Raw genomic sequence first — 22833 nt, 5'->3', positions numbered from 1 at the left:
GATTTTACGTGCCCAACTCGGGACACCTTAAAGGGGCCTAATTTTCAGAAACGTCTGAGCACCCATCCTCCGAGAATCAGACCCCTTTATGGCATCTCCAGCTGGGACCCCCCAAATCACGAGTCACTCGTGAAAATGTCAGTCTAGGCACCTAACATTAGACACCCCAGGCTGAAAGTTTTGGCCTCTGACTTCTCATCCAGTCCAATAAAAGCTCTTACCTCACTCCCCTTGTTTCTCTATTTTTCCATCTATCTGAGGACAACACTGTACACGCCCGTTACCCAAGGCGAGGTGAGGGTTAACGGATTCAGCGAAGGGCTTTGAGATCCGGGGGTAGCTGGTGCTACTGAAGTCCCAGGAGAAGGGTTAATGCGGCCACCCGAGTCAGAGCCAGGGAGTTGGTTGGTTAGAGGGAGCCCTGCTATCCATTCGGGCTGCAGGGCCAGTGCTCCGTGGAACGTGGCTCTCGTTCCAGAGGGAGCTCAGTGGAGCTGGCAGAGGCTCCAGAACAGCAGTGGGGCGGGGTCTGTCAGCAGGAAGTGCATTGGATGCTGTCTACATGGATTGGACCGATTCCATTCCTAGCCTACTGCTATGGTCATAGCTGGGCTTATTTCAGGTAGCCCAGTGGGACTCTCTCTGTGTAACTGTCTCCGTCCTCTTTAAAGTGCCGGTTTCCTTCTCTCCCCAGGAACGCCACGGTGCTGAACTCCAAAGTCATCTCTGTGACCGTGAAGCCGTCTCCCCGCACTCTGCTCACGCCCCTGGAGATCGAGTTCTCCCACCTGTACAATGTAAGTCCCCTGCCCTCGGCGTCAGGAGTTACGCTCTTGGTTTGGGTGTTGACGATAGCGTGATGCCGAGCAGGCCTCTCTGGAGGGGATGGGCTGTGAACATCACCGCCAGACCCTTTGTCGTCTCCTAGCCCCGGCTCGTGGGTCACAGGTCCGGCGCAGTGAAATCAGGTTGGCGTTGGTGTCCTGCTGTCACTCCCTCCTCAGTGATTGTCCTTGGGAACTTGGACTGCACAGTGAAACTCGCTACAGGGAACACAACCCACTTCCCTAACCCAGAAGGCAGGCGATGTAACAGTTAGTGCATGGGACCAGGACTCAGGAGACAGGGGGTCTTGTCCCAGGATTTGACTCCGATTCACTATGGGACATGGCAAGTCACAGCCTCTATGGGCTGCGGTTTCCCTGCTCAGAAGATGAGACTAATGATACTGACAGTCTCAAGGCAGAGGCTTTATTCATGAATGTTTGCAAAGGGCTTTGCAATTCTCAGGCAATGCTAGAGAAGTGCGGATTGCTGTTTTCATTGGCACCTTAAAAGCAGGTCCATTGCCAGATCAGGATATCTGAGTCAGTCCTTGGATGCACAGGAAGGGTATTTACATGTCTAAGAGCCAATCTGTGCCTCCAGTCTCCCAGTCTGGATGTCCCCTTACAGCCCCCGCATGGGACTCCTGCATCCTGCGGGGGGGGGGGAGTTTCGAAAGCGCTCAACATTGGCCTGGCTCGAGCCCTGACGCAGGCAACGGTAAATCTCCCGTTGTCGTCAGTGGGCATCAAGGGCATGTGGCATCTCACCAGAGGTTCCCCCCCAGGATCGACTCATACCGCAGACACACGGTCCTGCTTCCATTGCAGCCCATGGACTTCAGCGGGAGCAGGACTGAGGCTAGCGAGAACAGGCAGCCCTGCAGCTCCAACAAAAGAGGGTCAGATGGGATTCTGGGTGGGGAGAAGAAGGGGAGGATCTATCAGACAATGAGCCACCCTTCCTGCTTGATGCTCTGATGACTGTGAGTGTGATCACTGGGGAGTGGTACAGTTCACTTCTCCCCCGGCCTCTGAGCCACAGCAGAAGATGGCCATGCAGAGGGCACAGGTCTAGGACTGCATGTTTGGAACGCCGCTGTGTGTTAATGCCATGTTCAATGCCATGCCCATGTCAATTCTGTAGATATCCTTTTGGCTGCACAGCCGTAATCTCCTTTTCTTTCCCTTCCCACCCCTTTCTTCTTCCTCTCCTGCCAGGGAACCACCAACCAGACCTGCATCCTGTGGGACGAAGCCGATATGTAAGTCCAGCTGGTTTTGATTTGCTCTTCTCACCTCTGGAGCACATTAGCTTTGGGACTTGGCAGGGTGTGTCTGTTTTGGGAGGCAGCTGATGAGATGTCACTGTCTCGGGCCCCTCACTCTCACCATTCAGCTCTGTCTGGCTTTGTCTGTCAGTTTCCTTGGCAAGAGAAGGCGAGATCTTTCTCCCACTTCCCTCAGCAATTTCCATTCACAGCCTTGCAAGCAGGCTCCAAATAAGGACCTGCTGCTAGTCTGTTACTTTCTTTGTCAGAAACACCGTGGAGATAATTCATATATTTGAAGGCTGTAGATCACTTGTTTTCAGAGTGCGACCCAGGTTCTGACCCACTGATGTTCTGCAGAATGCTTCCAGTCTCCCCATCGAGCTGTGTCTGTCACCATGGTGTGAAGCCTCCAAGCAGTGATGAGAATAGCTTCCCGCTATGAGAGAGGCAGTTGCATTTGCCATGGGAGTTTTGGGGACTGGCCATAAGTTTTTAAAAGCGGCCTCGGATTTTGAGTGCCTCTATTTTTGGGGTGCCCAGGATGAAGAATGCTGAGCCTGACTTTGCAGAGATGTTGAGCCAGAATTGTAGGTGCTCAGCACCCTCTGAAAGTCAGTGCAAGTTGGGCACCGGAAAAGTCCAAAATTAGAGGCCACTTTTGAAAATAAGGCTCAATATATGGAAGTAGGTGGTGCATTGGTCTGGTGTGGTGAGATGAGTCCTCTGAGAAATCCTGTTATCTGTAGCCCTGTCCGGGTCTCTCTTAGGGTCTCCTGATGCGTTGTTGTTCAGCTAAGTGAAAAACCTGATAGTTGCCACAGGGAATCGGGACTGACAGTTTGAGAGAGGAGGTGTCAGTCAGAGCATCTTTATCATAAGAAGTAGCTGGTGAAAAAAATGTCTTTGATTGTGAACAAACCCAAAAAGGATCAGAAACATCTCACTTTTTGCCACTTCTCTGGTTTATTTATGTGTCTCAGTCTGCTGGTCGGTTGGTTTCATTTTCTGTTTATAGTCAGTTTCACTCGGGTTCAAATGCGCTGGTACAAAGCTCCGTATTTATTAGTATTATTTATTATCATCATCTTGAAAACAATTCTGATCTTCCCCCATTAGGCTCCATTAAGTACATATACTTAGGCACATTTGCAGCTGGCTGATACACTTCTGGTTGGACAATGATTAGCACAAATGAATACACAGGCTAAATCCGATGAACCCAGTGATGCCTTCAGGCATGTCTGTGAAATCACCCCAGTGTACCTCAGGGCAACCTGGAGCCGCAGTGCACAGTGTAGCCCTGATGTGATGAGATGGCAGGGCTGCTGTGGCGTTTCAGTTAATATGCTCCTGGAGGGCCAGCAATACCACCTGTCGGCATGGCAGGGGCCTGAACGACCAAACGCGGCTGATCCTGGGAAGGGCTGCATCAGTGCAGGTATCGTGGTTGTTCCGTTACAGACCTGGAGACTCATGGGACAGGGACAGGGGTTAGAACAGGGAAGAGCTAGAAATTGGAAGCGGCCGGGACAGCCATGAAGCCGAAGGCAGCCGAGACGGGGGCAGTGTTCAAGGCAGTATTGTTATCTCAGACAGCCTTTGGGGGCTGGCTCCCTGGTCCATCCAGGTGCTTCATATCACGGCCCACCAAGTGATCAGACCAGAACAGCTTGTTCTAGTGCCTGTCCTGTCTCTTGTCCGCTCATATGTTAGTGGTGTTTTCACTCCGCCACACCAGAGCATGTGCCGTTAGCTCGGAGCTAAGCAGGCGCGCTCTAGGTGCAAACGTGGGGGGTCTGTTATCAGTGCTATGTTCCAGAACCTCCGACAGATTTGTTGCCATCCGGCTGGAAGATTGTTTCTCAGGCCCTGGTGCTTTGTGTTTTCATCCGAGGGCATTTTAAATCCAAACTGGTGAAAAGCTCCAAGAAGTCTACAACTGGAGGAAATTCCAGAGCTAGATCTGCCTGTGTGCACCCGGGCAGAAGGAGCTGCGAAGCTGTTTGCGTCACGTTTTCAGGCTGGTTTGCTGCCCTTGATGACGCCTGGGAAAGTTTCTGCAGCGGGAGTATTCTCCAAGTAACCCGTGTCCTCTTGTGTCCTTGAGGCTTGGCCCTTCACCCCAAACTTCAGCTGAACTCCTGAACTTCAAAGGGTTTGGACAGCAGTTTCTGACAGTGGTATTGTTTGCAGCAAAGACTCCTGCATTGTTTCCCTGGCTCTGCTAATGCGTACAATAGTTGTGTGACCTCAGGTTAATACTTCCAAAGTTAGCTGCCTGTTCATGGTATAGGCAGCATGTACCGGGTCTCTGATAACTAGCAGCACCAAAAAGGTTAATCAATCTACTGTACAGTCTAGCACTTTGATTGTGTTTTAGATCAAGCCCAAGAATTGTTTTAAAGGAAAAGAAAATCCCCATAGTAGCAGGTGCTGAAATTCACTCTGCTGCAGCTACAGCCACTGAGGGATTTCTGTGCATAGACTGCAGCCGCTGCAGGCACCATAGACTAAAGGACTCACACTGTGTGACTGCTTCTCTTACAGGCAATAGGTAATTGATTGTCGATGCGTGGCCAGTGGTCTGAGTTTGGTTAGGAGCATACTTTGGGAAAGGTGGTTGCTTTCAGTGTGGTAGAGGCATGGTCCGTTGATGTGAGCCCCGAGCTCAGAGCCAGGAAAGCCTGAATTCTAACCCTGCCTCTGATGCAGATTCTCACAGTAGCCTTGGACAAGTCACTGCATCTCTTTTTCCCCTCTGCGTTAATAGGGATAATGGTACTGGGTGGTCTCACAGGAGTGCTGTGCAAGTGTGAAAGTATAAGGAGGGTCTTGTAGTAAATGCACTGGGCTGGGCATCAGGACACCTGGGTTCGATTCCTAGCTCTGCCAGATACACCCTCTGTGACCGTGGACCAGTCATTCAATCTCTCTGTGCCTCAGTTGCCCATATGTGCAATGGGGATAATACTACTACTTCCTTTCTCTCCCCCTTTGTCTGTTCAGACTGAAAGCTTGGGAGGGATCGGGACTGTCTCTAAGCATGTGTCCTAGAGTTCCAGGCCAGAGGGGAGCCCTAGATCACCTAGGCTGCAGGCCACCACCACCACCCTGTACCCACACACTAAATGCAACCGCCAAAATCAGACCAAGGTATCACAGCCCACAGGTGACTAGACTGTTCTGTGCCCCCTGCAGAGAATAGGAGGGACTGAGGTGCACCTGAGGCCCCCGGAATGGCAAGAGAATGATTCAGTGAAATATACCCAGATAATCCTGCCAAGTGACCCGCACCCACACGCTGCAGAGGATGGCAAAAAACACCCATGGCCACTGCCTTCCTGACCCCATGTGTGGTGATCCGTTAATGTCTGCACAGCATCTAGCACCAGAGGCCCTGATCTGAGTGAAGGCATCTAGGTGCTATTGGAATGCGAACAATGTGTGTGACCCACAACGGGTTCTGTCTTGTGTAAATTCCTTTTTAGTGCTCACGACCAGGGCGCTGGCGGGGTCTCAGGGGTACTGTGCTGGCTGGCCTGGGTGACCTGCCTCTCTTCCTCCTCTCGGATGTCTTCGATCAGCTGGGAGTAACTTGGAAGACTCTCTTGCTTCTCCATTAGCCGAAGCGTGATATGGATCAGTTCATTATATAAAGTCCCTCTTGAACTTTGGGCTGTCACTTAAGAGCCACTTCTCCTTTCCCGGCAGCTCTCTGTAGTAGCTTCTCCAATCCCTGTAAACAGGCTGAGACCTTCTCACTTTGCTGGCTGACACTGGAACTTAAAATACAGGCCCTCAGCTCCTCAGGTGTGATTGAGGGCTGCCAGGCAGTCATTTCTGCTAACCCTGGGGTTATGGATTTTCAGGGTACGCACAATATCAATGGCTGGGCCCCCGAGACTCTCTACTGTAGACGCTTTCACTTTTCTGCATCCGGTACCTGCCCCTCCTGCAGCATTTCAATGGCGTCGTCTAATCATGAGTCAAACCCCAGGCCCCCTGGTATCGTGCCCCCAGAAAATGCCCCTCCCTTAGGATAGGGGGCTGACTCAGCATTTTCCAAGCTTTGCTCACACGTCAAGATTGGGGCAGCTGGTCTTTCTTTGGCTCAGGAAGTGGACGACTCCTTCGCCAGTGTTCATCCTGTGAATCAGGAGGCTGTGGGGGCTGGCTCCCTGGGACTGCCAGCTTCCACGCCTATTTCACTCGGGACTTGCGAGGGTTTCTCTGCTCCTGGCAGCTCACCTATTGCTGCAGGGCACCATCCTCGCTCCTAAACATAAACTCATGTGCCTTGCTTCTCCCAAAACATCCTAGAGTTATGTAGAGGGTGGTTTTGACTGACTCCTCATTGTGGGCCCCTGACACCCCTGTTGTTGGAAGAGATTTCTTGGGGTCTACACACATCCTCTTACACCAATACCCCAGCAGGGGGCTAGAGGGTCTGAGCGAAAGCCCATGGAAGGCATTGGAAAGACTCCTCTTGACTTCAGTGGACTTTGGATCAGGTGCTTAATTTGCCAAGAAAGAAAAGGCAGATAGAGATTCCCTGGGAGGTGTTTCACTGGGGAAGAAAGGTGTGCTCCTGACAAATGCAAACGCTCTGGGCCCACTTCTGCTTCCCACTACGTGCATAGGACTTCCCCTGGCTTCAGGGCAAAATCGGCATGAGATGAGCCCCCCAGAGCAGTAGCCTAGGAACTGCTCATGGGCAGGGGAGTTAAAACATTCACATATCGCTGATCTCCAGCCTGCTTCTACCTACCCTGGATGCTCTAGTCATGGGCACATAACAATGCAGAGTGAAAGAGAGAGAGGTAAGGCATGATTCTGAAGGGTGCTGAGCACCCGACACAGCAGCTGAAATCAGTGGGAGCTGTTGGTGCTCAGAATCAGGCCAATAATATAGGGAGACGGACAGACACCAAAAATAATTGATAGATATTTGCAGTATTGCTGTATTTAGCGGTGACACTTTGAGTACCTTCCCCAGACTTGAAGAAGAGCTCTGTGGAGCTTGAAAGCTTGCCTCTTTCACCAACAGAAGTTGGCCCAATAAAAGACATCACCTCACTCACCTGGTCTTTCATAGATAGATAGATAGATGAATGAAGAGGGCATGTATAGGGATAAGTAAGTAGGTAGCTTGCTTGAGGGGTTGTATGGGGATAGATATGTAGCTAGCTCGAGGACTTCTTTGAGGATGGCTAGGTAGATAGACAACCATCTCTTTCTGGCAGATGCTAGTCTTACATCCTTGCCCAATGTTCAAAGAAATCCAGCTCACTTTATTCCCCTCTTTATTCCAAGCAAGCCAGCAGTCAATGGTCTTTTGGGTTTATACCTGCAGACTTGGTGACTCAACAGGTACCCCTTCAGGCTCGCCTGAAAAATCAAAAAAATCTCCCTGCTAGAGTCCTTGCCTAAGGCACCAGCCAGCTGAGCTTTAAAACACAGCCAAAGCCAGACAGTGGCCCTTTAAAGGCCACTTAAAATCCATGGGCCATGAAGGGTTGAACCGTAAAATTGTAATTAGAGCAGACAATTGTCATCTGTGTATCTGCTTCCCCAAGATGGAGTTGTTAGGCAGGGCACTTTAAATAATATAAAAAAAAATCCAGGGTTTGTTCATTTGCATTTAGATAGATGTTTAATCTTGTATTATTAATAATGGATTTTTGATTTATTAATCCTAGCCCGTTTGGGTGACTGTCTGCGAGGCCCACTAGTCACCCACCCACCCAGCTCCCACTGGGGCCCCAACCCTTCACTTGAAGCATGAAAGGAGAGAAGATCACATGCTAATTTTTGTTGTGTTTGGTGCAGCGAGTGTGATTAATGAGCTTGGCAACAGCTGGGTAAATTGAAAGCTGAAGTTGCGGAATGATTTGGGCTTGGCTGGCTTTATTCCAGGGGCATTCATCTGAAGTAATTATTAGCTGCTTAGCAGCACTGTTCAAGTTAAAATCGAGGCAGGTTCTTCTCTCTCTTGCTTTCTAAGACGAGACGCAGGTTGCTGATGGATGGAGTCATCATGGATTCTGTTCATTGTCTTCTGCATTCAGGGAATTTACTTTCCACCTCCCTTTGCTCCTCCTTTTCAGTGCCTTCACCGCCACAGCTGCAGAATGGCAGTGAGAAGGAAACCGCTGGTGCTTACATTTCCATGGCCAAAGTATCAGTGGGCTGGCAGTGTTGGTTCCCGGTACCGCTGGAGACTGGGCACCAGGACTCCTGGGTACGACACCCGGCTGCGCTGCAGAATGGTTCTTTGATCCTGGACAAGTCACTTAGGGACCCCTTCTTTCCCCCTTCCACTGGTAGTCTGACTACATGAGGAGTAAAGCACTGCTCTGTGTAAGAAAGGGTGACAGAATGAAGCCCTGACTTTCCGGTGCCTCTGTTTTCCCAGCCAGTGAGTGGTAAGATGATAACGACTTTTACAGGGTTGCTGGCAGGCTTAAAAAAGTGCTTTGAAGGTAAGGTGCGCTAGGAGTGCATGGTTTTAGTTCAAGGACGCTGTCATCTTTCCTTGGGGAAGATCCTCTGTTCCAATACTTAAAGCCTTTAACCTATATAACTTTTGGAATGCGGATCTTACCTTTTACGAAGGTCCCTCCAGTGGGCTAAGGTTAGGCATTTATAGGAACAAGGGCAGCTCCGCAGCTCGGCGAGCTAAGAGAAAAATATCAAACTTGTGTCCTCCAGAGCCTGGGGTCAGGAAGAAATCTGACCCCGTGGTTCAGTATTGTACCAGGTGTTTTATGCAGCTGCTGGAGGAGATGGACCATCAGCCTGTTCTGGTTCGGAAATGTATATCTTCTGAGATATAGTTCAGAGCCCCTGATAGAGGCCTTGAACACGGGTTCTTTTCAAATGGTAGCTTCGCTGAAGTGCAGACTTGTGTTCCCAATCCTTTCGGAGGGTGAGAGCACAGGGCTGGAATAAGAGCGGGTGTTACAAAGTAGAATTGAGGTGCCTTGGAAAGATCGGTGTGGTGTAATCGTCAGAGACAGTGTAGCTCTGGGACGGGGTACGTTGGTAGAAATGAGTGGAGCCCCATAACGGGAACGACAGGGGATGCAGCAGGTGAGGCTTGGGGGGCATTGGCAGAGGGGAGGCTGGGACCAGAGTAGCAAGGGGCACAGCACAACAGGTCAGTCATGAGAGGCATTGGCAAAGTTCTGCTGGGATCTCAGAAATTAGCGCGTGTTTGCAAGACAGCCCCTTCAGCCTATCAAGTACAGGCCGTGGAATCTCCAAAGGAAAAACATACCTATTTTGAAGCTGCCTGAATGCATAATTGCCTGTGTAATGTATGTCATCTGTTGGAGCAATCCTTGTCTTCAACAACAACCCCTGTCCCCAGAACTCCCTTCTGTGTAATGATGGGCTCGGATTTAACCCCCGATGGCAGGAAGCAGGGTTAGCCCAGTGCTGGGTGCTTTAGAAAACCCCACGCCATGTATCTTGCAGTGGGAGCAGCAGGGAGCACCCCAATTAATGTTACACAATTGTTTCCATTTTCGCACCCTGTTGTAGCTTTCGAAAACTTGCATCGTTGGGGCTGAACTTTGGGCTGTGGGTTTTTGTGTTTGAAGTTTAAGTGTGTTGTACAGTGCAGTTCTCCCCCTTCCCCGCCCCCCGTGCCATTGCACAGAGGATATGGGTTGTTATGGATGTCAGCTACAGAGCTTTAGCAGCTCCTGTTTTTAGCTCTGGAGGTCCTTGGTCAGTCCCTGGTGTGTCAGCCAACAGCTCTGACACCTTCCTCTGCTTTGGAGGTGTTTGCTTTGGAGTCGATCAGGCTAGGACCTTTGAAAGTATATCCTAAGATTCCTAGATTCCAAGGCCAGAAGGAACCAGTGTGATTGTCTAGTTTGACCTCCTGTCTAATACAAGCCAGAGAACTTCCCGCAAATAATTCCTGCTTGGACTATCTTTTAGAAAAACAGTCAATCTTGGTTTAAAAAATGCCAGTCCACCACCACCCTTGGTAAATTGTTCCAGTGGTTATTGACCCTCACTGTAAAAAATGTATCCCCAGTTTCCAGTCTGAACTTGCCTAGCTTCAACTTCCAGCCATTGGATCTTATCATACCTGTCTCTGCTAGACTAAAGAGCCCATTAGCATAGATTGTTCCCCATGTAAGTACTTATAGACTATGATCAAGTCACCTCTTAACTGCTTAAATCTGTCACTATAAGGCATGATGTCTAGGTCTTTAATCATTCTTGTGGCTCCTCTCTGAACCCTCTGCAATTTATCAACATCCTTCTTGAATTGTGGGCACCAGAACCAGACACAATATTCCAGCAGTGATTGCACCAGTGCCAAATACAGAGGTTAAATAACCTCTCTGCTCCTACTGGAGATTCCCCTGTTTATGTATCCAATGATCTCATTACCCTTTTGGCCACAGTGTGTCTACACTGCAATTAAAAACCCGCAGCTGGCCCACAGCATAGTCGTTCAGGCTCGGGCTGGAGCCCAGGCTCTAGGACCCTGTGAGGAAGGAGGGTCCCAGAGTGCAGACTGCAGCCCAAGCCTGAATGTCTACACCACAATTAAACAGCCACTTATCCTGAGCCCCTTAGCCCAAGTCAGCTGGCATGGGCCAGCCAAGGGTGTCTAACTGCAGTGTAGACATATCCAGGGTTGCCCTCCTTCACAGGAACCAGCCTTCCCATCTCCTCTCTGTGGCTTCTCTCCCTGAGTGACCTCTCTCAGCTTCTTTATAACGCCCAGGTGTCGTGTTATCACCTGAGCCTTTTCGTCCTGCCCTCTCTGGCTGACAAGTAACTACCTAATTACCACCCAGGTGAAGTGAATATGACTAACTGGGCCTTTAACCGTTTCTCATGTATGACTGGGGCTTTACCCCACCACACCATGTTAATTGTGTTACCCTCCTTTAATTCTTATTAATCAAGCCCTATATCAGCCACTCCAGTATCTTGCCTTGATTTGCTATCAGACAGACAGGTCCAACATTTTCCAGGTCATCCCATTTGCCCTTCTAAAATATTGGCACATTAACTTTCCTCCAGTCTTCTGGAACTTCGCCGGTGTCCCAAGACTTTTTGAAAATCAATATTAACAGTTGTATTTGCTCCTCAGAGCTCTTTTAAAACTCTTTAATGCAAATTACCTTTTTTGCTTTATTATTGATAATTCTACCATTTCCATCTAGCAATGGACCTGTATCGTTGTTAGGATTCTTTTTGTTCCTAATATACTTTAAAAACTCCTTTTGATTGTCCTCAACTCTGCTGGCCATAGAGTTCTCCTTGTCTCCCTTTGCTTCCCCTATCAATTTTCTGCAATACTTACCTTCTGATTTACAGTCATTACTGTGGACTTCCCCTGTCTTCTATTTGTTATATCTTGAATTTTTATTTTTCATAGCTGCCTTCACTTCCGCTCTAAAACAGATTAGTTTTTTAACCATTACAGCCACCTTTCTTGACTGTGGGATTGTGGCTTTTGAGGCATCTAGTAAAATATTCTTGAATAATTCCCAATTTTCATTCACATTTTTCTATTTAAATTCTTCCTCCCAGTTGATTTGGCTCAGAATAGGGTTTTCAGCTTTGTAAACTGACCCTTTTAAAGTACCAAGTATATCTATCACTCTTTTGAATGTTATTCTGTTTGCACATTACCAGTATGTTCAAGTCATGATACTTGTACCATTCCTTTTTAGTTCGGGTGATCAGTTCCTCTTATCTGACAAGGTAAGCTCTCATGCAGAGTTCCCCTGTGTTGGAGGCAACACTTTTTGAATTCGGAAATTGTCATCTATAATATTTAGAAATGCCGAGGATGTTTTAGTACTGGCAGCAGGAGAGCTCCAGCATCTGTCACTCCGATTGAAGTCCCCCATGATCTTGCAGCTTCCCCCCACCCCCTTCCACACAGATGCTTACCCAGCTGTCTAAGCACGTGCAGTAGATGGTTTTTGTAAAGACCAGCTCGCTGCTGAGCCTGCTCCCCCGCCCCTGCCCCCGCCCCCGCCATTGCTGGTGAATGGGGAGTGGGTGAGGCTGGGCGGAGGCTCTGCTTCACCTCCTGCGACATGTCAGCCACCAGCTATGAGCTGGCATGGAGAGTACAGCCATTCACTGCCAGCAATAGATCCCTACACCCCAGAGCAACGGGGAACAGACACGATTCCTCTCCTGAATTACCCTGGCGGTGGCTGCAATCCAGCCCTAAGCCTGCCAGGCATGGCGGAGGATTCTCTGTGCAGTCTAGCTGTGGAGTGGAAGGACTCTTCAATTACATGGCTGCTGGTTGGGCAGCGTCACTGGGGCTAGGGCTGTGTAATGGGCGCAGGAGCTGAGGGAGAGATAGGACGTGGCCAGGTAACAGGAGACTGTACTGCAAAAGATAAAGCCGAGGGGGGCAGAGTGAAGGCTGCGTATGCAGCCTCCTCCCCACAAATTCCCTCTGAACTCTGCCTGACTGTGTTATATATTGGGGGGAAAAAACACCCCCTTGCCCCTAGCTGGAACCTACAGCAGCCTGCTCCTCACACCAGCCGTTAGCACTCTAGCTTTCAGCTCCAGCTGCAAATGCGGCCTTCTTCAGAGGACTTGGGAATGCCAGAGGACATCTGCGCTACCAGGAGCAGCTGCTGCTCTCCCAGTCAGCTCAGCGGATGGCTTGCTCTGGGAGCCGCAGGTAGACCTGATGTCATGGTGCTATTGAGGAGAGAGGTGATCTGGTCAAAGCAGAACTCAGGCAAGGGGAGCATGAGAAAACGTCTGCCTAGGTCCTTCCACAGCATTAATGAGTTGACCCTCACAACAGGTGAGGAACTAAGGGACAGAGGAGGTAGGGCCTGGTTCCTCAAAGGTATTTATTGGTGCCTAATTCCTATTGATTTCAGTGGAAATTGGGCACCCAAAAACCTAGGAGGAGCCGAATGATTAGCTGAAGGCTGCACAACAGATTGGTGACACAGCTGGGATTTGAACCCAGATCTCCAAAGTTCCACTCCCGTGCCTATAGCGCGAGGCCATCCCTGCACTTGGGGGGGGGTGGGGGAGGGGGGCTTGTTAGTTGAATGAGACAGGTGCTGCCAGAGAGAGACCAAATGTATGAGGTCAGAACTTTTCTTGGCCCCTCTTCTGTTGGTGAGAGAGATGCACTTTCGAGCTTACACCGAGCTCTTCTTCAGCTCTGTGTAGCTCGTTGAAAGCGTGTCTCTCTCACCAACAGAAGTTGGTCCAGTAAAAGATCTGACCTCATCCACCTTGTCTCTCTCATATCATGGGCCAAACACAGCTACACCTAGGCTGACCAGATGTCAAGTGTGAAAGATCAGGACAGAGGGGTGGGGATTAATAGGCACTTATAGAAGAAAAAGCCCTGAATATCGGGACTGTCCTCATAAAATTGGGACATCTGGTCATCCTAGCTATACCAACGCTGCAAAGAACAGGTGCTGCCAGTCAGCGGAGCCTCAGTTGCCTTGTTAGCATGACTTGAGATGTACAGTATAAACCACTGCTCACAAATATGGGTGAGGAAGGCGTCCTCAGCTTACTTTCCAGCCCGGAAAGGAGCGACTCAGCCCCTGCTTAGCTAATCCTCGCTAGCCAGCATTGTCCCAGGGGCTGGGAATGGCCTACAACAGTGGTTCTCAAACTTTATTACTGGTGACCCCATTTACATAGCAAGCCCCCTTATAAATTAAAAACACTTTTTAATATATTTAACACCATTATAAATGCTCGATGCAAAGTGGGGTTTGGGGTGCAGGCTGACAGCTCGCGACCCCCCATATAATAACTTCACAACCCCCTGAGGGGTCCTGACCCCCAGTTTGAGAACCCCTGGCCTACAAGAAGAAACTGGGTTTTCTCTATCGCCTTTCCTAGGTCAGGCTGTAGGAGAACCAGCTGCTGCACAATACAGGGCATCTGCTGTCTGCCAAATGTACCATGGTGAATGGCACTAGGCAGAGGGGAAAGTGGAGATGGGGAAGGTTTCAAAGGGTCTGAATCAACACTCTTGTCTCTCCCTGCTTCCCTCCAAGTCACTGAGTGAGAGCAATTTCCTCTTCTCTTCCCCATTCCGGCGTGACCCCTCTCAGCCCCCTTCCTGGGCTGTGCAGGCCACGCCAGCCCTGCTGATTCTTGGCTGGTTAGCAATGCAGCGAGCCAGCTGGCTGGCTTGTTCCGTTCAACAGCCCCATGCCATGGCCTCTGTTCAGTGAGAGCGGGGCCCCGGTGGCTGGACTCACCACGCAGATCACCACAGCGCAAAAGCAGGTGGCCGGTGGGACGGAGCCCTGCTTCTCTCCCTCCAGTGCTGCCTTTGTTGCAGCAGGAAGCTGAGTGCTTCTCCCCACCTTGGCCACGCTCTTGAGTGGGGCCGGGCGAGGAAGGGCTATTTTTATGAGGCACTTGGGAAGCATCCAGCGTTTGGGCCTTGGGTCTCCATTTGCGCCAGATATCTGGGGCTCATTAGGGGTCGCCAGGCTTACGGGTCACGTCACCCCTTTTGCTGCACAGAGCTATAAGGGTCATCTGGGAGGGGCTCAGTGACTGGCTGCCAGAAGGAATAAATTAGCTCCCATAATTCAATGGGAGGAGGCCTGGAAACCTTACCCTTCAGGGGAAGACGGAGGTGGAGGGCATCTCGTGTGAATGGGGCAGGTTCGCTGATGGGTTTCCAATGATTAAAGGCCGTGACAGTGCATGGCAATGGCATGGCTGAGGGCACACTTGCATGTGCCGGTGTGTTCATGTGCAGATGGATGTGTGTGTGTGTGGGGGGGGGGGGCATTGGCCTGTGTACACAGGTGTGTGTGCATGTCTGTGGGTAGCTGCATAAGCCAGGGTGCATGTGTGTGCGCACTTGTGGATCTCCAGGTACGTGGTGCATGAATGCCGGTGTGTTAGTGCTCGGTTATTCAGGTGTGTGCGTGCGCACACATGTGCATGCATATGTGGGCGTGTGTGCAGGTGTAACCCCGACAGACCCCGGTCGTCAGCAGGCAGGATCGAACCTGGGACTTCTAGAGCTAAATGTATAAGTCTCTATTGCGTGAGCTAAAAGCCCTATGGCCCTTAGCTAAGGCTGTAGCAGACTCATTCATCTCTAAGTGGTCTCGGTGCCACCAGATGGGACAGAACACCACACCCAGGAGGTGTGTGGGTTGCATGGGCCCATGTGTGAAGGAGAGTTCAAGTGTGTGTATGCAGGGGTGGAGGGTGGGGGGGATATGCACCTAGGTCTGTGTGCATGCATATGTCCTGGTGTGGGTATTTGGATAGCTGTATGTGTGCATAGGCGAGCGTCCAGGCATGTATTATGTGTGCACTCCTGAGAGCGTGTGTGTACATGGGCCTGTCCCTTTGATGTGTGTCCTTAAGGTGCAGTGTCCTTTTCCTCCCAGCCCCTTGGTGGCTCCGAGGGATCCGTTGTGTTGTCACACACTCCCCTGTGGCTTCATGTTTGAGAAGAATCAGGCCAGCTGATTATGTTCTGTGGCACAGGGTGGCAGCCCCAGCTGTCACTTGCCTTTCACAGCCTGGGCCAAGAGGGCAGAAGTGTGCGAGGGAGTTGGTTCAACGAGGGGAAAGGGAGGCTCTGACTGTTCGCGAGCTCTGGTGCAGACTGCACTGGTCTTCTGCATCTTGCTCGGACCTCATTGTTGCCTGTGCGGTTTACCTGGTATGTGCTGGGAATTTGTAATCCGTTGCAGGCTGCTTTTCAATGGTCTCTGTGTGTCGGTTGTGAGTGCTGATTCACAGCCTCAAGTGCTGCCAGGCACAGACATTCAGAGCCGAAGAAAAGGGGACCGGGAGAAAACTGCATCCCTGCCCTCATGAGTTTTAACCTCTAACCACTCAGTAGCCAATGCAATTCATATGTAAGGCTACTTAAGGCAGCCTGAGGCCCCAATTCTGGAAGGTGCTGAGCACATGCAACTGCCATTGGCTTCGGGGGAACTGGGGCTGCTCAGCACCTTTTTCTCCATCTCACATACAGGCGAAAGTCTCCAGGGACTCAGACTCAAGAATAAACTCATTCAACTTCCATGTGTTTCATTTTAGTTGTGAGCCTACTGTATTCATGCCAGGAACCCTGACCTACACAAGGAGTCTGGTCAGATTCAGTGGGACACGTGTGAGTGCAGATTAGTGATCTTAGGGCTTACGGAGCCAAGGCTCTGTTTGCTAATGACCAAAGCTCTTTGCGTGTATTTACATGGAGGCTCTGAAATCCAGACCCCGGCACCCACTAGCAGCAACACCAGGGTCTCCTTCCTTCCAAGCCAAATGTCACCGCCTGTCTTATCCGTGGCCACACTGCAGTTGTTACATTGCAACCAAATCCCCAGGTCCTACAACCCTGCACTTCAGAGTAGCTCTGATCCAGAGCAGGGCTTCACAGTTCACCTCATCTTTCTGGGCTGAACCAAACCCTCAGATCCAAACACCCTCCAGCTTTGTGGAAGACCTGGTCCATGTATGATCCTTCACAGCTTAGCCTTGTCTCTCCCATGAGCTGAACACAGCAGAGGAGCCAGCACTGGAATGAGCTAGATCCCAGGAATGGAATAACCACATCGACCATAGGGAAAGGCAGTGTAATCTAGGAGCCTGAGCCGAGGTCCTAAAGCCATAGTGCCCTCAGTTTGATTCCTGACACTGTTTGAATGTGAAGGCTTAGACATGTCACGTCTCTGTGTGTCTTTGTTTCCCCTGCATTTGCTCACCTTCAGTTTGGGGTTCGGGTCAATGCAATTGAAACTGCTGAATTTCACCTTGTTGTCCAGTAAATCCCTGAATTTCACACAGTTTCAGTCCAGAACCACAAATTAACCTAGGATTGGGCCAGGTTTGCTCTAAAAACTCATGTACAAGTGCAACTGGGACTAGACCTTTCATTCTTTAGCTCTAAAACCAGAAGCCTCTACCACTTGAGCTAAAGAAGAGTGCTCTTAGTTCCTTTATAACAGCGGGTCCCTTATCTTCTCTGTGGACCAGCCACTAGGGGGCAATATCACATACTCATACACACAATGACACTACAGTACGTTATGCTGGAATACAGTTCTATGAAGGTGAAAAGAAAAGACAGAACCAACAAAATAAGTTTTTCTTTCATTATAGGCATTAAATACATCTTTCATAATAGTGAAGACAAGTCTAGGCTAAAGTCCAAGGAGACAGAGAAATGTTTACAAAAGCCATGTCTGTTTGGTTGTGAATGTACAGAGGGGGCAAGTGGTGTGGATAAATCTGATCTTTCCACACAAACTGCGAGCAAAATTTCTGGAAGGTCTGGAAAAGCGTGCATTGGTTTTTTTTTTTTAATGACTTCTTTTTCTTTTGTTTCTGCTTGTCCTGCTTCTGGTTAGGAGCCTGGAATAAAATCTCCTGTTAAACCATCACAAGAAAGGGTGCCCTGGGAAATGAGGATACTTGGCATCTAATCTTCTCTCAGTCATTAACTTACTGTGTGATCACAGGCAACTTGTGTCACTGCTCTATGTCTCAGTTCCCCTGTCTAGAATATGGCAATAATAATATCGAGCAACCCCTTCAAAATGCTTTGAGATCTAGCAATGAAAAGCTCTATATAAGTGCTAATTATTATTATTCGATTATTATTATTGTTACTTTATGATCTGAAGTTGTGAACGTTATGATCTGAACTTTATTTTACGATTCAAACCTTGTTAGCTTTGCCCATCACATCTTATTTGCAATTTGAATAGTGGCAAGCAACACAATCCCTATTCTATTCTATTCTATTCTATTCTATTCTATTCTCATAGAACCCAAGTCTGACTTTTCAGATTCAGAACCCAATACAATCATTAACTAACTGAAACCTAAAATAACACAACACATCACACAACATAACATAACACAGCAGACCATGTATTCTGATAGCTACATTAGCTTAAAAGTGGCTTCTTAGATGAATGGCAAAGTAGATTAGAGAATACATGCATCAGTGAGCCAGTTCTGACAGCTGGATCAATATCTAGCCCCAGCAGGCTCTTGCTACCACAGGGAAAATAGCTGTCTGGCAGCTGACCTATTGCTGGGGAGCGTGAATGCGAGATCATCAAAACGTACAGGGTGGGCACGTCTGAGTTCTCTTAGAAGGGAGAAGGCCTAGTAGACAAAGCCCTTAGCCCAGAGACAGAGAGAATGAATGCTTGGTGCTGAAAGGACAGTTCCTCTTTGCCCTGGTCACTGTATTTATTGGAATTCACTTTAACCCTCAGTCGGTAGCTATAGGAAGAAATATAACTGGCACAGTGAGACCAGAAGGCCTCATTAAGGGCTCTGAGAGGTAACGCTGCATGTAATGATTTTCAAACTTGTCAAGGCCCTTTCCGATGCTTTGCAAATACTTTGATCCTATTACAATAATGACCACCTGAATGATGCGTATTAATCTTCCTGAGCTGGCCTCTGCTTCAGGCTAAAGCTGCCGCTCAAGGTTGTTTAACGTACACCCTCCACATTCGTATGACAGTAAATCTGGCAGCCTGGATCTGCCGCTTGTCCCTCGGTAAGAGCAATGGAACAAATCCATCCCCGAAGTAACACCGCTGGAGCCAATGGAGTTACAGTAGGGATGAGCGTGGCCCCGTGCGTGCCTAGATTTAATCTAAGATACATCTGCACATAGTTGCTCTCTGATGTTGTTATGAATGGAGGCAGCTGGCTGGCTGGCAAAGATTCCAGTTCTTTGCTATCCAGTCTCACCAACTTTGTGCATTGGACTCACAGCAAATTTGCCCAGCTTACAATGCTAGTAATCAACAATAACAATAATACCTAGCTCCTGTGATGTGTAGATTTCAAAATATCATTATCCCGATGTTTTAGACAGGAAAACAGGGACAGAGCCCAATTCACCCGCTGTCACCCAGAAAGCTGGTGAAAGAGCTGAGAGAAGAACACAAGTCTCCTGGTCCAGGGCTCTATCCACTGGGCCCCACTGCCTCCTGTAATAGGAAGAGAGCCTGAGACATGAGCCCTTGTATTAGAGGCCTGGTAAGAGGCAGGGCCTTCTTACAGAATGTAGTAAGAACAGGGCTAATATTGCAGACACACATAAAAAGTACTAGTTACAAAATATGCAAATGCATTTCGATATTAAGTGGTACCAGAAGACCCTGATGTCAAGGATGGTACAAAAACATTCCCCAGGAATTACAGGAACACACTGAACCCTTCTAAAAGATAAGGTTAGGATAACAGTATGTAATAAAAAACTTTTAATTAAACCAACATGTACAAGGTGATAACTAGCCACATCAAGAGGCAGTGACTAACTATGTGAGAGGCAATACTAACTTGTTTGTATTAGGGTATAAAGATGTATCTCAGAGGAAGTATCTTTGTAAAGCCAAGGGGGGAATGGAAAGTCCTGCCATCTACTGAGCTGCGTCCATTGTTATGGGCATACATGTCTTATTATCCTCATAGAGTCTACCAGGTGGTATTACCGTGCTTTGCTAGCAATAAACCTGTCCTCACGCCTTCGTACCTTAACTGATCTTGTGGTCATTGGGCGGTTCGCTCAAAGTCTGTTGTGCCGGCTGTCTGCGCAGAGCTGGTGCAGCATACAGGACGAACACACACACGCAGCTGAACATGTAACCACACTAGTAGACCTCGAGCGAACCGCCCAATGACCACAAGATCCTCCCAGGTGACTTAATGGAAGTTACTCATACCCTTCGCTAAGAGAACAGGGCATCCTGAAATTACAGGGGGGAAAGCATCTGGGGAAACATTGCTTTTGCTTTATTTATTAAATTTAATTCTTATTATTTAATAATAGACCAAACCCTCAGAAACTCTGAGTATCTGCTGACCACGTGCAGCGTTCCTGGGAGGCAGTGAGAACTACAGGGGCTCAGTACCAACAAGGATTTGGCCCATGATAATAATTAATGGTGTAATATTCTTATCCTATTTATTTATTTTAATCTGTAACTCCTGATGCCAGATATGCAGCTGATGTTTTGGCAAGTGACATTTGCAGCTCAAGGGTGGCACAGAGCAGCTGAAATATACATGGGGAAATCTCTGGCTCTGAGCTGCAAATAAGGAACCTGATCCTGCACTTGGATCTGTGGGTCTGTGAGCAGGCCGTTTACTTCCCCATGGGCAGACACTTCCTCAGACAAGGAGCCCATTGAAGTCACCTGGGCTCTGCACAATCACAGGGGAACGACTGCACAGATCTCACTGCAGGATCAGGGCCCTAGCTGGGAACAGAGACGTGGTCTCAGCTTTATATTTATGGGGGAGGGAAGACATTTCTGCCAAGTTTTACAGATAAGGAGTTATTCACTAATGCAAACAATCTGGGAACAAGCACCAACAGGATGATACAAAGGGATGAAACATACACAGAAGAGCCAAATCCTCAGCTGGTGTAACTTGCCATAACTCTCCTCTCTCCCTCCCCAAGAGGGGCCAGAGCAGAGGTGACTGGAAATTTGTTCAAGCTTGGCAGCTTGATCCCCTGTCATAATCAGGACCCTACTCAGACTCAGAGACATACAGGGTGAAGATCTGTGCTATATCTGACTACCCAAGGTACTTATATGTCCCATAGTATCGGAGCCCCTCAGAATCTTTAATGTATTTATCCTCAACATCCCTGTGAAGCAAGGCAGTGCTATTATCCCTGTTGTACAGATGGGGAAACTGAGGCACAGAACAGTTAAGGCCCATATTTTTAAAGGGATTAGATGTTGCTGTGCTCAGCATCACTACACCTAACTGATTTAGGAGACAAATCCAATTTTCAATAGGGATTTAGGCACTTAGGAGTCTAGCTCCCATCGACTGTCAATGGAATTTAGTGTCCAGTCCAGTGCTCTCACCACTGGCCCTGGTTGAATATGAAAGTGCTCTTTTTGCTTCCCTGACCATGGTGATGCTTCAGGGAAATCAGTCGTAAGGGGCTTACCAGCACGGCACTGTTCCTTGTAGACGCTCACGGCTCAGTCGGTGTCGATGCACTTAGGCCAGGTCTACACTAGTGACTTTTACTGGTACAGCAATATGAGATTGGGTGTGTGTGATTTTTTTTTAATGGCATTTCTATACCAGCAAAAGCCCTCATGCAGATACAGTTATACTGGTAAAAAAGCGCATTGCCTGGTAGAACTTGTCTCGCTCAGGGAATGGGTATAGCTAGAATGGCAAAAACACTCTTTTCCTGGTACAAGTTGCATCTGCACTAGGAGACTTCGCTGGCATAGCTATACCAGCGTGGCTTTACTGGCAAAGTTTAGGAAGAGAGGCAGCTGGGATCACTGGGTGGAGGCTGGGATTATAAACACTGTGTCTGAGAATTCCTTAGAAGTCGTTGAAGGAAAAAGCTAAGTGACTTGCGGCACTTCAAAGTCACCAAGCAAGCGATCGATGACACCAAACCAGCTAATGGCAGGCCCAGTCCTGCTCCCACTGGACTCACTGGGGGCCTGATCTGCATGTTGCAAGATCCAAATGACTCCCATCAACTTCAGCGGGAGCTTTGTGCTTCCCGCAGGGCCATGAGAGGTTGGAACCTGGGAGATTTGCATTTGACTTCAGTGGAAGCAGGAACAGGACTTTATTACTCATTCGCACGCTGTCCAGGGAAAGGGGGTGGCGGAGGCCATGTGTGTATCTGGCACCTAAATATCATGGTGATGTGCAGGGTACAAATGATGAAATGGGTGATCAGGATGGGTGGAAAGATGGTTAGATAGATGAGTGCATCCAGTAGATACTACATCTGTAATGGTGAAAGGATGTTCATGATGCTGCATCCCATACATGGGGGAGCAGATGCCCTTTCCAGCTGAGGACCATGCAAGTTGGTGTAACTAGGAGCCTCCTCTTCTCTGCTGCCATGTCATTGGCAGGTATTAAATGAGTGAAAGGATGTCCTCCTGCTAAGTGACAGTAGGTGAATTTTCTCCCGATCCCTCCGACATTCATCACTGCAGCAAAGATTAACGCCAGGGTGTGAAACACAGCTGACAGTTTAGCGAAAGATTGCACAGATGCTGCAACATCTGTCTCCATTTTGAACAATCTGATTGGCTGCAGGGACAGGCATGCTGGGAGGTGGGGATGAAATTAGCATGCCATGCTACCTAGAGAATTCTTTTCGTGTGTGTTTCCAGTGTGTATTATAAACTAGATAGAGAGATAAAGTAGAAGGAAAGGATGGATGGCTAGAGGTCACTGCGAGCCCACAAGGCCTGATTCTCCATTGCCTTACACCTTGGGCTGTCATTTACTGCAGTGTGAAATGGTTTTAAAATGATTGAGAGCATCTTACACTCCCTTTGCTCGAGTACAGCTGGCTACACAAAGTGCTGGGGAGGAGAGAATCAGGCCCAGACTGGTTTGAATTAAATAAGTTGTCAGCTGCAAGGCTAGGAAATGATTGCCCCATATTCAGCTGCTTTATTGAAGTGCAAAACGTATGTGATCTCAAGTCAGAGGACACTGAAGAAAGAAGAGGCACTGCATTACGCAGCCCCTAGTTTCTTCTCCATCCATTTCGGGTGCAAGTATGTCTTTCTTGCACATCTGTGGAGCACCTGCTTTCTGTTCGGTGGGACCCAGCTGTGGAGGAAATCCTCTGTGTAAATCCAGTGACAGCTCAGTAGCTCGTGCGAAACGAATTTGGTGGGTCTCAGTTCAGTTTGCCCAACCCTCAACTGCCTCTG

At 48.9% G+C, this 22833-nt stretch overlaps 1 protein-coding gene across 12 annotated transcripts in view; it reads left to right on the top strand.

Annotated features, from left to right (window-relative positions):
- Positions 1-22833, top strand: part of ADGRB1 (adhesion G protein-coupled receptor B1) — a 366154-nt gene that overhangs the window by 224222 nt on the left and 119099 nt on the right. For all 12 annotated transcript variants that reach the window (XM_043539002.1, XM_043539007.1, XM_043539005.1 and 9 more), the window contains 2 exons: positions 695-797; positions 2046-2089. In XM_043539002.1, the coding sequence (XP_043394937.1) occupies positions 695-797; positions 2046-2089 (147 nt within the window). The remainder of the gene's footprint in view (positions 1-694; positions 798-2045; positions 2090-22833) is intronic.

Source organism: Chelonia mydas, chromosome 2 (genome assembly GCF_015237465.2).
Source record: "Chelonia mydas isolate rCheMyd1 chromosome 2, rCheMyd1.pri.v2, whole genome shotgun sequence".
Taxonomy (NCBI): Eukaryota; Metazoa; Chordata; order Testudines; family Cheloniidae; genus Chelonia; species Chelonia mydas.
Note: the sequence above shows the minus strand (reverse complement) of the source record. Positions and strands in the feature narration are given on the sequence as shown.